The sequence below is a fragment of the Protomyctophum parallelum genome (genome assembly GCF_964188405.1).
Source record: "Protomyctophum parallelum genome assembly, chromosome: 10".
Taxonomy (NCBI): Eukaryota; Metazoa; Chordata; class Actinopteri; order Myctophiformes; family Myctophidae; genus Protomyctophum; species Protomyctophum parallelum.
In genome coordinates, this window is record NC_139704.1 from 20,664,361 (window position 1) to 20,680,368 (window position 16,008).

Below are 16,008 nucleotides of genomic sequence, written 5' to 3' on the forward strand. Positions count from 1 at the left end.
ATGTGCTATAGGCACTGTGAGATTAAAGGACAGCCCGCTATGAACGCACAAATGCACGCACGGTCGCACGCACCCGCGCACACAGACAGACCCACACACACACACACACACACATACACAGGTTTTAATCCCCAGAGATATATATATTTTATCTATACTAAAAGAAAAATATTGTGTAAATCTGAAAGAATTGTTCAGGCGAATGAGGTTTGCCAACAAGCCGGTTATCAATAATGTATAATGGATGATATAAAGACTAATTACCTACGTGACTTGGCCAGAAGAAGTGTTTATTCATAGAAACTTGGTTGGTATGATTTAGTTTGAGTACTCAGCCTACCGGCTCAGTCAGTCAGGTTATTTATTTTACCATGAGACTCGTTGAAAGCGTATTGCGTTACCTTAAATAACCATTAAAATACACTTATGATGAGCCCATAGCCGTGCAGTTATCTGAAAATAATGCACACCCACTGGCCAACCAGAATTGAGTGTTCTGTCGATTTAAAGGGTACAGGCATAAGTTCCAACATACTAACAGTCCGACATTCATTAATTAATCCGACACCCTTTACCACAAACCCTAACCTAACCCTAACCGCAAGCACCTTGTCGGGAGCAACGGGTCATTTGCGCATGTCAGACTTTTGGTGTGTCGGAATAAGCGTGCGCACCCCGTAATAAAATGTTCAATAATACTTTATTCATTATGTTGATTTCAATAAACATAATGAAACACATCTCTGCTGTCAAGAAGAAACTCCAAAATGTTCATTTTTCAGGAAATGAAAAATAAAAGATATATAAATTCTTCAGGAAATTAAAAAAATATATATATTTTTTGAAAACAAAGCAATGCTGCCTCTTCCTCATCAAAGTTGGTGTTGTGACTTTATTGTCAATTGCATGAGAGGGGGAGAGGTGGTGGAGTTAGTTGCTTTAGCAGACAGTTTGAGGGTCCAATGGAGTTAAGAGGTTTTGTCCAAAGCATTTTTTTTTTACTACTTTTCATTGGTTCAATATTTTCGAAACAACACACAGTCATAAAGGGTGTTCAGACAATATAGCACTGATTTAGGCAAAAAAAATAAAAATAATAATAAAATAGAGTTAGGAGGTTTCCTCCCGGCAGCAACGATATGCAGTCATCACAGGTGGAGGTATTTTGAAACCACCAACCATAACAAGGAGCTGTGTGTGTGTGTGTGTGTGTGTGTGTGTGTGTGTGTGTGTGTGTGTGCGTGCGCGCCTGCATGTGCGTGTGCACGCGCATGCGTGGGCTAAGGTGTGTCTGTGTATTTGTTAACACATGTGGAGGCGTAAACGGCTCTGTATGTAGAACATTGTCTCTTGGGTATTAGAAATGTCTGCTCTCTCTCTAATTGCCCGTATCATCCTCCAGCCCCTGTATCACTTTTTTGTCCTTTTTTTGGGTCTCCCTCTGTCTATTAAATGTGAATCAAACAACAGCCTCTTTATCAGCCCCGGGAAATTCTGATGTGAGGCCAGATCATGAACTTGGCAGATCCCCCATGCTGGAACACACAAAAAAAAGAAGTAAAAAGCTGCATATTTCAGCTTACAGGGACAGAGTGGACATGTCCTTCTACACAGTAAGATCCTGAGTGTTCATTATATTCTGATTGGATGTATGGGCTGTCGATGCCAGAAAGTTGTTTTTTGCCACTCTGTACTGTAGGCGTTCCCACATAACTTCCTGGTTTGATGATGATTTCACGAGCATACCCTCTATTGTACAAATCGGAGTTAAATGAGCACCCATGGATTGTGTAGTGAAGTTTCCTTTGACGCTCCTTGTTTTGGCTAAGCATTTTCTCTTGCTCTGTTTATTGTTTGGGTAGAGAGGAGATGGTTGTTTGTGTTTGTGTGGTGTCCAACTGAACCAATGATAATACAACTGTGCTGTGTGTATACGTGTGGTAATGTAAACGAAGACTGCAAAATCTCTCTGAAAGTGAATATAATGGACCCTTGCGGTTTTTACACACCATTGATCACCACGCGTGCAGCAAAATGGTCTGGCTGTGTTTGCATGAAGTCACTTTTAACAAATACAAGATCTCTGAGGGAGACGCGTTCTATGAAAGGACCCCTTGTGAGAGTGGCCCCCCGATTTTAATACCAACACTTAACACGCCATGTTTTCCTTATCCCCCCCCCCCCCCCCCCCCCCTCCTCAAAAAGTCACACCTCCTCTAGCAATTAATGTTGTCGAGTGTAACGACTGACCATATCCTATAAGGTGCTGGCCGGGGTCTTTTGGGCCACGATGGGGAGGGGGTGGCCCGGGGTGCTGGCCGTCTACTGTTTACCCACAGACCGGTGCCCCTCGAAGGGCCCGGGGGGAAGCTGTGGCTGGGCCAGAAGCCATTAAAGTGCTGATGGCTTCTGACAGTAATTTCTTCATGAGCCCGCAGCCCATGAGGCCTGCCAGTGGTGAGATCGGGTGCCTCCTCTTGCCCATTAAAGCACACAAGCCGTGCCCACAGAACCCACTGAATGGTATCTCTGTGCTACAGGGGTTTGTGCATGTGTTTTTGCGCACGGCAAGGGGAGCGGGAGACAGGAGGGGAGAAGGAAGAGAAGTGGCATCGCGTACCATCGCGAGACCATCTTGGCGACGGCACTGGGGGCGCTCTATCACAGTGCTTCTCAAAGTGGGGTCCACGGACACTCAGTTCTTTGGGGGGGAGGGGGTTCTGTAACTCGAATTGACCCCTTTGGTGCAATTTGTACACTCTCTGAATTGGAAATCGGTTGTCCTTAAAATTAAAACGTTTGAGAACTTCTGCTCTATCACTTCAGTCAAATGCAGAAGGAGTGCATACTGCATACTGCTGCATATACACTGCCCTGACAGCCAGCCAAACAGTAAAAAGGTGTTTATGTGCATCTCAGCCCTGGGGAATGGAGTTTTTCCATTGTTTCGGGCTGAGCGTATATATCGCTATCAGCACAGCAGTGACTTGGGGGATAGTGTGTTTATGGGTTTAATTGTTTTATTGTAACCTTTATTTAACCAGGAGTCCCATTGGCATTAAATATCTATTTTACTGCAAGGGATTCCTGGCTAGTACAAAGAATTAAAACAAGTTGTTTTATGCAGACACAAAATAAGAAACAGACAACATCACATCCCAAAGAACAAAGCACAGTAGGCTACAGCGACAGCCCTATGATTCTATCTCCTATTCTGTCTGGAATGCCTACCCTATTCCCACTCTCCGCATGAACATATGGTACAACATACTGTATAAAAGACCAGTCACCACAGAGGGCATCACTCTTCTGTGAAATACACATTGCCCTGCCCATGAAGGAGCATGCAATTTCACAAGTTGCAATGTAGTTTGTACATGCAGCTACGGTATTTCCGCAAATAAAAAAGAAAGAAAGAAGGAGAGAGCTCGGCAGTCCAGGCTTACCTCAGCAGCACAGACCTTCATGCACACAGACACATTAGCAGATTACACGGCTGTTTGGGAAGGCAAATGTTGTTCTGGGCATGGTGCTACTGCTAACGGTATACCTCCAGACTCCAGAGGGATTGAGGTTGGGGGCACGTGGGTGGAAAAGGGGCAATGTGGCAAGATGGGGCTGAAGTTGTGGGTTCATTATCAGGAGATGTTACTGAAAAGGTATGCTTTTTCAGAAAATAATGTGCAAGCCCAAAGCTTTTCTAGTGCATATAGAAGGAACTTGATTGTAGATGCAATAATGAACCAGGCGCTTACATGTGTTTGATCATGATATACAACTTGAAATTAACTTCACAAGTGTGTGTGTGTGTGTGTGTGTGTGTGTGTGTGTGTGTGTGTGTGTGTGTGTGTGTGTGCGTGCGTGCGTGCGTGCGTGCATGTGCCCATTTTTCACCCCCGCATCAATTATCTAATGTGATCCTGGGCTCTACACACCCTCCGCCAACCTGGGGAGAGCAACGGACTTTAACTCGTGCTTCCTTCATGCATGAGTTTCCAAGTCACTCCTTTACACCTGACATGGGGGAGTTTCCCTGGTTGGACGTAGCGAGTGGAAGTAAAGGACCAGTTCCTTTGCCCTCCATCAGGCTGGCCAGGGGGATGCAGTTTAGAGACCAGGATTACTGCATGTTTTTGTGAGGGTTCCTACCCTAGGGGACACGGGGAGGACATGCAAACTCCACACAGAAAGGCCCTTTGGCCAACCCCGCCTCGGGTATTTAGTATGGGCACAGGAGGAGAGAACATGCCGCCAGGACCCACAGCATCGCCAGCGGGAATCAAACCCAGGACCTTCAGCTGTGAGGCGACACTACTGACTGTGCCACCGTGCTCCTTATCTTCACATTTCTAATATATATTTCTATATAAAGTATAACAGTAAACACAAAATAAATGAATACCCCCCCCCCCCCTCTTATATTCCCCCAATTTAGTAATCCTATTTTTAGGAAACCTCCGTCTGTCAGTCAGTGTCTAATCCACATTATTCTCACTCTCAGTTTGATCTGAACTTCTTGCACATGGCCCTCGACAATTATAGCACATGAAGACTGTGAGGAAGCCTGTGTTTTTCCCTAAATGTAAGCTGCTTCTTAGCGTTTTTGTGTAAACACCAGAGATTCAGAATTCGGGCTATGGGATCTGCTCTCACAGTGCTTTGTTGTCATGGTCATGGCAGAACAGGCAGACGCTACAAATTTATAAAGAACTTTCATTTTAGGGCCTACATGTGTCCACACAGGGGAGTGCTAACGTTCTCTCGGTTCATACACCAACCTTTTTAACTTTTTTAATTAATTCCCAACTTTGTTGTGCTAAAGTGCTGTGCTAAAGTACCGTAGTGAAAATAGCCAATCTACAATCTCACACCTTGTCACATAGTGACAAGCTGTGAGCTTGTAGATGTACTATTTTTGTGAAACATTGAAAGTGAAAGTCGTCTGTGCACTGTGTTTATAGTAGGTTTAATAAATATTTAACCAATGAAAAGTATTGACAAGAGCTTGTGCCAAAATAATAACTTCAGTTATTTTCTATTTCCTGAAAAGTAACGGTTTTGGACATTTCCACCTGACAGCGACAATATTAACAATGATTAACACAATAAGGCATGCCTTGTTGTGTTTAACTTGCATATCTCCTCTCTGCGGACGTAGCGTCTGTAATCTCCTCTCCCTGTTCCTCACTGGGTGTTAACATCAGAGCGTGGCTCTGGATTTATAGAATGGAGGCCAAGTGTTAATCATAAGTTAAGCCTGCAGTGAACAGGTCATTCTCGGGTCATTCCATCGGCCCCTATAGGGAACGTTCTGTGTGAAAAGTCACAGCTTACAATTTAGTGGACTCAACTGAATCATGTTGAAACAATGTAGGCCTACAGTGCTGTAATGAGTCAGGACAGCCAAGAGTTGAGCCCACTCCATTAAAAGGGATCAATTCAAATTCCACTGATATTCCACATACATGTTGCGCACATACATACACTTGCCCATGCATTAAGGCTCAAACCAACGCCCTTCATCCGTAGAAATACCCCACGCACGCATGCACGTACGTACATACGTACATACGTACGTACGCACACACACACACACACACAGGAGCGATCCATTTATCTGTCTTCAGTCTACCTGGGGAATGAAACATGTGAAGAGTACAGAAATGAGCACCAACCGTTTTTACAATTTCAAAATGTTGCCCCAAGGGATTTGGCAAGCTGTCTGAAAATGCAGGTGATACACAACCTTTGCTATGTATGACTAATGCTTGGCTGCTAAAGACTGTGTCAACAAGGTGTTTTATTAAAAGACACAGCGAGAGAACACAAAATGGCTAAAACATTACAAGGTTTATATAGCGAGCTGGTAAACATCACAGGGAGCTAATTGGATTAATGAGAAACAAGGCTTTCACTCACCTTCCAGCACTTTAGGACTCACGGACAGAACACAAAGATGTATAAAAGAGTTCTTTATTTCTAATAAACATGAATACATGTGAACAAGTATGATTTTTTTTTGTGATCCATGTTTAAAACATTCTTGAAAAATCAGACCAGTCTGAAGCGAGTGGTGCAACAGCACCCCCTATTGGTAAACATCGGGACATAGGGACATAGGTTAGGACATAGGGAGTGGTTGCACCACTCAAAAACTGCTGTACAAAGCAACAGGAAGGGTCGCTATACTGTAGGGTCAGTACATGAGAGATGATATGTTCTATGTTATTATTTCAGCCATGTAGCAAACTAGCCATACATCTGCATTAACATCAACAATAATACAAAGGAACAATGCAATGGGGCAAGGGAACAAAATACAACATCACACACGAAAACTTGTACAACTCTGAAAAGTATACTTTTTTTTTAGACACACAAAGGACACATACATTGTATGTGTTAAATAATTTTTGTTTGTCAGGACACAAAAGAGCTAACTACGTCATTCACAGATTCAGCAGTCTGTTTAAATACCTCATCTCTACAAAGTGAATTTACATTTATTTTTTTAAAGTACAAAGTGCAAATACTATGGTTTCCATATTGCCGATTGGTGTGGGCAGAATCTCTGAGGGGAGGGGAAATCTCCGTTGCTGGCTTTAGCCTTGCTTCTTTGATGGATTCTGTGGAGAGTGTGTCAAATGTGTTGGCTGTTGTCTTTCAACCATGTCACTATATGTTTCACTGCACAGCTAGACTTCCAGTGGTGGAAAGTAAGTACTGTACTTAAGTACAATTATCAGGTATTTGTACTTTATTTTCACTACTACTACTTCTACTCCACTAGATCTCAGAGCCAATGTGTACTATTACTCAGCTACAATTATTTGAAAACTTTACGTTACTAGTTATTGTACTTTGGAGATTTTAATTGTAACATACATTAGCCACGTCAACGCTATACATTTCAGCCATTTGAAAATAGCAGATCTATAGCTTGTAGATCTGCTATTTTCAAAAGATTTTGAAAATACCGCTTTTGTTTTGTTTTTACCGCTTTTACCACTTTTTACCACTGTAGATTTCCCAAATCAACATTGAAATACAAAGAGGATTGTGATTTTGCAATCAGGGTCCCTAAACTGTAGAAAGAATTACCACAGGGAAATTCTATTTAAAGCCATGATAAACTTTGGTAGAACCATAGGTTCTCATACTGTAACTCCAAGTCCACTTTGTCAATCACTGTTGTTTCTATTCTGTGCTCTCACTGCTCTGTGATTGAGGGACCTGAAATAGTGATTCCATTCCATCACGTTGTATGGTGAAATGCCAAAATCACACCTTTAGCACTTAGACAAAGATGATCGTTAGGGTTGTCCCCATCACGTTAGTTTTTAGTTTTTTGGGCAATGGGTTTCTCCAGCTCACCATCATCACCACACTACTCCAGTAGCTGATGATGACTGCTGTCATAGAAGGACATGATCGGTAAAATGTATTCATTGTTTAGTTATGTAAACACATGGCAAAGTTACATACTATACATTTAATCACTCATACAACATATACAGTACATAATATGTACAGTATGTGCTCCTACATAATTATTCACCTAATTCAATGAATTTTCTTACCAGTTTACTGGAGGAGATACCTTCACCTGTCTTGGCTCCTGTGTATCATAAGAAGCATATATACAGTACACATTGTCATTCGTCAGCCTCATTATCTAGACATTCTAGAACTAATGCTTCAAGGGCCAAACCTCAGCGATTTGAGAAGAACAATGCAATTCAGTGAAAATCATAATCTTAAAGCTTAATGTTTTAAATGTTAAAACATTTTCTTTTGCTAATTTGCAACGATTTGATAAAAATAACTTATCTACAAGCACACAAAGCGTCCAGCACACAAAGACCTGCTATTTTCTACACATCTCTGAAAATGTTCGCCTATAATGACATGCCTAAAATGTTAATGTGAATGAGCTCATATATGCGACAAGATGCAGCTAGCTTAGAACATGGGCGTCTCTTCTGGGTTTTTAAACAGCTGATGGATGGAAATGACGCTCGCTCGTGGCTGCAACTCACAGCGTTGGCAGAGCGTTTCCAGATTTTCGCCCACGCTGCAAATTGCAGCAGCGTGCAAGATCGTTTCCATCCATGCGTTTTGTGCATCTTAGGTGTGCTCACGCGCAATGGCAGAGCACTGGGGAAACTGCCGGTGTTTGTTGAATGGCTTACCCTCCTCCTTGGTGACGCCCAAACATCCCATCAGTTCCTGCAGGGACAGCGCCTTGTCATTGCTGATGTCACAATACTCCACAAACTTCTTCACGCACTTCTTGGGTTTGGACTTCTTGCGAAGGAAGCGCTTGAACGGCTTGATCTCCTTCTTTCCGATGTCGCCGCTGGAGTTCTTATCCAGCTGGCTGAAGTACCAGTGGACAACCCTCTCCTCCAGGGTGTGGCTGGGGTCCGGCTCTGCCATCCTATAGACAAACATGGATCAAACCACCCGTTATACAAAATTCTAAAAAATCTTCTAAATCTAAAAACGTATGTTGCTCTATCAGCGATGCTCAAATTCCTTCATGTCAAGCACAAGCACCCCCAGAATTATATGTATTTGGCCGTCTACCCCCATCTCAAAATAATTTGTTCCAGGGACCACCAGAAGCAAAGATTTGAATTACAAGTTTTGCTTAAATATAATTCAATTATTTGCTAAATGTTTCACGATTTTTAAAAAAAAGAAGAAAATATACATATCCAATATACATATCAGAAGTATGTGCAAACTTTCTCCCTACTTCTCGGCTACCCTCTCTCTCCTCTCTCTCTCTCTGCCACTTATATTGGCTCATGTGGGACACCTGTTATGCAATGCTCGGCCAATCACTGTGCAGAATGGCACACCTTCGACCTTCCAGCCAATCACAGCGCACAATATCTGATGACGCAATGGGCGCTATCTCTAGAATTATTAGTTAATCTAATCGAATGCATCTGGTATTTTTGAATGGCCAAAGTATAAACTATGGTTAATAAGTGACCAAAATCGTAAATGACTTCCCAGTTGTAATGGGTTAACATTTACTTTACTTTATTTGTTTATTTAGACGGGACAATGCATATTAAAGGACAACACCGGAATCCGGATTTAGCAAAAAATGCTAATTATCATCGGCAGTCTCCATGCACATAAAACATAAAACAAAACAAGCAAACAGTACCTTACATTGGGAAACAAAGCATTAAAACATGCATACACAAGGAAAGTGCAAAGGTGTAAAGTGCATCTACAGTATATCATTTACCAGCGTTTATTTTTTTAATGTTTTAATGGCTTAACATGGTGCTATAGCTTCTTGTAGTTAACACTTACATCCTGCTGTAAGAATTAACCATCTTTCTCACGTCTGTATATGTCCTTTCACCCTCCTACAGTATATTCATCATGTATGGCCATAAACGTATCCGATCCACAGAGGAGAGAGAGCATCATACCTGCCGGCAGATGCTGGGTCTGTGACAGCGTGCACCATGTCCGTTGACAGCGCATCCAGAACGCTCGTTAGGAACTCTGTTTTCTTTGCCCCAGGGCAGCCTATAGAAAAGTGCACATAAATGAACACACACAATGTATAGCGGTACATATATATGCATGTGCATCAGTGTTGATTTTGGCAGCAAATTTAGCTTTTTTAGTTCAGTCATATTCTTTTGAATGAAATGTAATTTAGTTTTAGTCATATTTTAGTCACCTGAAATGCTTTAGTGTTAGTCTAGTTGTAGTCGACTAAATGTTAAGCGATGATAGTCGACTAAATCTACAGTTGTTTTTTGTCTACAAAAATGCATTTTTGCTGGCCTTGATGCCGTCATAATGGCTGATTTTACACTTGCTGAAAATATCAGATTACAACGCGTGGCACTGTGACGCTTGTAGATCTGCTATTTTCAGCATGCAACCACGTGTAAAATGACTTTTACTTATACTGGATCTCTTGTCCATTTTAGTCTAGTTTTTATTTGTTTAGTCTTAGTTTTAGTCATCATAGCTTAGTTTCATTTAGTTTTTGTTTAGTTTTCGTCAGTGAAAAAAGGTAGTTGATGAACATTTTTCGTCATAGTTTTAGTCAACGTAATCAACACTGATGTGCATGCATGTAGCATCGTGGATTGGATGTAAACAAATGTACAAATGTACAAGTCTTTGTCATGGCAACAATGTGGAATCCTTCCATCATAGGTGGGCTAGTAAATGTCTGGGGAGGGAAGTCAAAATAACAGACAGTGCCGTTTTAACGTGTACAGCACATAAAGAGAAAATAAAAACCAAACGAGACTGTCACAGTTGTCTTTTTTAAAGTGTCAGACCTCCCCCAATCTGAGGATGGAAGAGGCTACCTGCCAATCATCCCAGAGGCCCCCAGACTGAGGTGTTAATGTTTCCATAGCTCCAGGCACTGACTGGAGTTACTGTATGGACATGGAACTCTGGCCTAAGCCAACATCTACATAGAAAAGGCCTTCTGCACCAAACTGTAGTTCTGCCAAAGATTATTTTAACCCAATTCAGCTTCATTAATGTACTAGAAAGATTGAATATCTGAGAAAGGTGACAGATCACATGCACTGAAGGTCATAAGTTCATATCAACTCCCCTCCCTCCCTGCAGATTGAGGGTAAACATTTCTCTGACTGACATAAGCAGCGCAATGAGCACATACAACTGGATAGGAGGCAGTCTGAGGCACCTCCTTTTAGCTACAGTAGCATCCCATGCAGCATGTCATTGGGGGGGGTTCTTCTGTGATATGAACATGGACAACAGAAGAGGAATGACGTCCCTAATGATAGTAATTGTGTGTCAGGCCATATAGTTTTAAGAGTGAATGGGCCACAGTTGTTTCTGGAAGAGCTGAAGGCAACAGAAAGATTCCTGGATTCCTCTCCCAAACTCTCCTCTGCTTTCTCACAGTCTGCCGTCCCTCTGCAGCTCACCAGGGGTTTGCTGCTCTTTTCTTTATGGCCCAGGGCCTGCGGGGCCAGATTCTCCTGTGCTGGAGATAATAGTATGCTTTGCCCCTCTCTAACAGGTGGCGACTGGTGTTGAGGTAAACACCCCAGCATGCACCCAGTCTCTAGTCCCACCTTTCCCAAGCAGCATTCAGCCTGCACCAATCCAAGGGTCGAGACACGCACATGCCCAAACCGTCGCCCTTGATTTATACTCGGTTGTGCCATGTAAACCAAGCAACCAAGTAAAGTAGCAGATCTACAAGCTCTCGGATCTGCTATTTTCCGGTGCGTGACACCGGCACGCAAACAAGTATAAATCACCCTTTACATGCTGTTCTTTACATGCAAGCCTCCTCTGAGCTGGGGAGGCTTGCATTTAAGTTTTAGTAGGTCTTTTCTGGCCCAGACCCAATAAAATATCTGACCCACCTGTTAATCGCTACAGTGGTGCCTTCCTTGCAGGGCCCCCATTTTTTGTGTATTAGTCTAGACTTTAGACAAATGCACCTTCAGAAAGGCAAGTGTTTTTATCTAGCTACCGACCGAAGAGGGATTTGTGGGATGCAGTTGGACTTGTTTGAGGCTCTGTGTTTTTCATGGAGAGTAAACGCACTTTCTGTAATCCAGCAGGAATCTGAATGTTCCTCCAGTTCATACAAATTCTAAGCCATCAGGTAAGGCTGCTAGTCCCTTTCCTCTTGGCAGAGGAGGTTTTGGTGGAGGCGGGACAGATCGGCTTCTGTCTGTCTGGCCACAGTTTAGCTGAGGGGCAGGGCACCAATGTTCCCGCTGTCATTCAAAGGAAATTGAGTCTGGCCACTTTCCGTTCAGTTCCAGGCTAAAGCAGTAAATGGCTGCTGTCTGATTCCTTAATGATTATAATTATGTAATGCATGACTTTGACAGATGTGCTTCGAAATAAAACGAGGAACGTCAAGCTGTTGCGCTGCGCAGGAGAAAACCTCAAATGATTTGATTGTTTGCCAGCTGAAGGACTGGCCACTCCCATGTATGTCTGCTGTACATACAGTAGTTCATGGTCAGTAGAGTGTGAGCGTGTGTGCGTGCGTGCGTGCGTGACTGTGTAGTGTTAGTGTTAATATGAAGGCAGTGTTATTCTGTGCAGCCGCATGGGGCAGAGGCCTGTCAGCACTCAGTGCCGCAGCTCCCAGGCCTGCCCCTATGCTATCCCATGACCCCCTCTCGGGAGAAAGCTGGCAAAATACACCCCTTCCCTTCCCTCGCTCCTTTCAGTGCAAGTTGGTCCCTCCTCGCATCTCGCCCCATAAACCTCTCAACGCCAGCGCTTCAACAGCCAACGCAGGGCTATGATGTGAAGGCAACATTTATAATTATCCCGGGTTTATACACTAACTGGGTTTACGGCCACTGACGCAATAGCTCATAAAGAAAAACAAGATGCTGCTAACTCGGAACCCTGGGCTGATATGGTACAGGTTGGTGAGACGGGGTTATAGTCTCTTCGTGCATGAGTATTTGTGTGTATTTTGCATCCCCATGTGTGTTGGATGTTGGACTGGGCATGCATGCAGCCTCTCTCTCTCTCTCTCTCTCTCTCTCTCTCTCTTTGGATAGTTGTGGCTATTCTTCACCCCATTACCACCTCCTTAGACTTTCAGCTGTCTGTTACAACATGTAATAATTCCCTGCTTGCTGTGGTCTGCAACTCATCAGCTGTCCAAAATATTTATAGAGAACAATTTGTCTGGTCTGACATGAGCCTGTCTGACTATGACTATGACTACATGTTTCTTAGCAGTACTGTACCCAAGGGGCAGCGGACCTGTGCTGCAACTCCATCTAGCACCTGCAGTATAACATTTACTTACTGTACTTAAGTACGATTTTGAGGTATTTGTACTTTACTTGAGTCTTTCCAATTTCCAATACCTCTACTTCTACTCCACTACAAATATTGCAACTTTTACTCCACTACATTTATTTGAAAACTAGTTACTTTGTAGATTCATTACAAATCATTACAAAACATACATTAACCACTTCAGCCCTATATACATTTTATTTGAAAATAGCCGATCTACAAGCTCACAATGTGTCAAATCTTTTATACATTTGAAAACGTGTGAAATGGCACAATGAGTACTATTACTTTTGGTACATTAAGTACATTTTGATACCATTACTTTCGCACTTTGAATTCCGGACTTTCATTTGTAACAGTGTAATTCTACATTGCAGTAATACTTTTATACTTAAGCAGTAACTGTGAGAGTACTTTTGTCCACCACAGAGCACCTGTGAGGAGAGAGCCCAGACCTGGCCAGCTCGCCATTATATAAACAGCCTTGGATGGGACAAGAACAGTGGGCTCTCTGTTCACCGCCTGCCTGGATTATTAACATGTTTACCAAACCAACAAAAAGAAAAACACAGCTAAGGATGGCGAACTCGCCAAGTGCCTGCACTGCTGCTGTAAACTCCGATCCGGGTCGCGTAAATAATGTGACTAATAATAACCCAACCCCCTTTTCACCCTCTCTCTGCATTGTCGGCGTATTAAGAACATTAGCTCAATTGTGTTGATCGACGTGCCATTCCTGGACGAGAGTGATAAGACAGAGCGCTGGACTTAACCCTCAGCCGTGCTAATTGCGAGAGCCATTATTTGCCAATCGGATTTGCTTGAAAGCAGCCTGCTGAACCCTGATGGGGAGATTATAGGCCGTTTCATTGTTCATCTAAATCTGCCTCAGACCAACGTGACCCGTGACCCAGCGCTAGGCATTGTACATCTCAAGCGTCAGTGGTGGAAAATGTATACTCAGTTGTTTTACTAAAAGTAAAAGTATCAATACTGTAGAACTTCTCCAACTGCTTGTAAGTAACCAAAAAAGCTAAACTTTTCATGAATTAATAACAAAATCCAAAGATTTTTCCAGCAACGTCATGAAGAAATGACAGAAATATCTAAGAAATTCCATTTAGAACATATGTTGTGAGCTTGTTTCACTAGTTTGGGTCTAAATTCTGTTTTGGGTCACGGGCTGAAAGGTTTGGGAACCACTAAAAATGGAACGCCTGGATGATTGCCATGTAACTTGCCGAGTGCATTCATGCTCCCTCGAGGATGAACCCTAACCTGTTTGAGATGGCCTTTCCTGTCTAGCACCTCAAGCCAAAATTGCCAAAATTGCCATTTCCATACATCGCTTTAGCCCCAAACAAGCTGTTACCCAGAGGTATAAGGAGCAGCAAGGGGTCTCGGTGAGCGACGTCACTGGTGTCGTACGATGATGTAATAATAATAATCTTTATCCCGAAGGGTATTTGTCTTCAGTCTGTTCAAACACCCACATCAAATAACAACACATAGGACCTTTTTCCATGGCAAGGTTGTGTATCTTTGTCCAGATGGCATGAGGTTAAAGAAGCGATACAGAGGATGATCAGTGTAATTTGATATTGAAAGTGCTAGCCGTGCGATGGTCTTATTGTTCATTTTAGAAAGTGTGGGTATAGGGAGTCCGATGATCTTGGAAGCAATTATGGGTAATACTGAAAAGTTTGTTTCTGTTAGGCATGGACAGTATGGTGTAGAAACATGCAGAACGGTACAACAGAACAGGTTGAATAATGCTTTTGTACAATTATAACAGAAGATGAGGGGCAACAGATAGTGATCTTAACTTACGAATTACATTGTGTCTTTGCTAAAAACGTGACTGGATAGATATAATGTGTTGATCAAACCTACATTGTGACGGCCCTGCCCCCTCTGCCTCTGTACAGTAGGCTATCCGGCAGCCTGGGTGATTAGGGCAGAGTGGAGCAGGCCGTCAGGCCAACTGTGTACACCTGAGTGGGGTGCGGTTTGGGAGAGTATATAAGGGCCTCTCCTGCCATGCTTTTGAGCCAGCTCTCTTTCCTCACTTTCCAAGCAGTTGCACACCTTCTACACTCACACAGCACACTCCATACATCCATACACTGCATACATGACATTGTCTGACATTGTCACATCTTACACCAGTTCATTTGATGATTGCTTAACTTATTTTAATTTAGAATAATAAATATAATATAAAAGGTTTGCCTTGTGTGTGGACTCCCTTTTTGTCATGTATTGCCCTAGAGTGCATGACAACGTCTATTAGTTTGATTCCTAATTAATGATTCCGCTAGACCGCTAATCTTAACGACGTCTTTCTAATTATTCTTACTGACAGTCATGAGGACAAGCTGAAAAAGGTTTTATGAGTAACGTTTAACTAGTGCTGCCCATAAATGAACATGAATAGAAATCAAACTGCAATTAGGAACACATTAAATAAACATTGCAGGTCCAAAATAGATATCGATGACTGTACTACTGTCCGATGAGCAGAGACACGATATTCCTACATGAGGCCGATGCCAGTTGGGAATGATTGATGCCTGTTGGGAAGCATTTATGCAATATTGTTTATTCAATACCTGTTGTACCTATGATTGTCAGAGTACCCATGATGGAGTAGTATTTGGAGGCTAGTCTGTGTGACTCAGTGCTTTAATACCACATTGATGACATCAGGGATCCATACAGTATATTATGGGGATTTGTGGATTCATAGATATTTTTGGAAATCCACTGATCCAACACATGTGCCAAGTTTGAAGTCGATCGGTCAGATGGTTCTCGGACATGCACGCAGATAGATAATAAATTCATGTGCTTGAAAAAATGCTGTTTCTGAGCACCAAAATGAATGTTTTTGATGTCTTCCAGCTCCGCAAATTGGCAGGAGCCAATCGGGTACTTGCCTGATGCAATATATTGATAATCTGGCCCTGATCATGAATAATTGTTTCAAACTTCAATGCTAAGGGCTCATTCACACGTACCAATCACCATTCAAGCAAAGGTTTGGTCGTTTTTTTGGGCCACCACAATGCTTTTCCAATGTGAGTCACATGGTTTGAGCAAACATTATTGTTTGATGAGGGGGGAGGAGCAGAACACCACCAGCAATCAGCAATCAAACACAAATGTTTGATCAAACCATGCAACTTC

The 16,008-nt window shown here is 42.6% G+C and overlaps 2 protein-coding genes across 5 annotated transcripts in view; both read right to left on the reverse strand.

Moving 5' to 3' along the window:
- Window positions 1–16,008, reverse strand: part of dnajc12 (DnaJ (Hsp40) homolog, subfamily C, member 12) — a 281,213-nt gene that overhangs the window by 80,456 nt on the left and 184,749 nt on the right. The window lies entirely within an intron of this gene.
- Window positions 5,960–16,008, reverse strand: part of smoc2 (SPARC related modular calcium binding 2) — a 36,006-nt gene continuing 25,957 nt past the window's right edge. For all 4 annotated transcript variants that reach the window (XM_083775788.1, XM_083775787.1, XM_083775786.1 and 1 more), the window contains exons 10-13: window positions 9,459–9,558; window positions 8,193–8,440; window positions 7,581–7,618; window positions 5,960–6,626 (exon numbers count right to left, since the gene is read on the reverse strand). In XM_083775788.1, coding sequence (XP_083631914.1) covers window positions 6,603–6,626; window positions 7,581–7,618; window positions 8,193–8,440; window positions 9,459–9,558 — 410 coding nt within the window. In that variant the 3' untranslated portion in view covers window positions 5,960–6,602. The remainder of the gene's footprint in view (window positions 6,627–7,580; window positions 7,619–8,192; window positions 8,441–9,458; window positions 9,559–16,008) is intronic.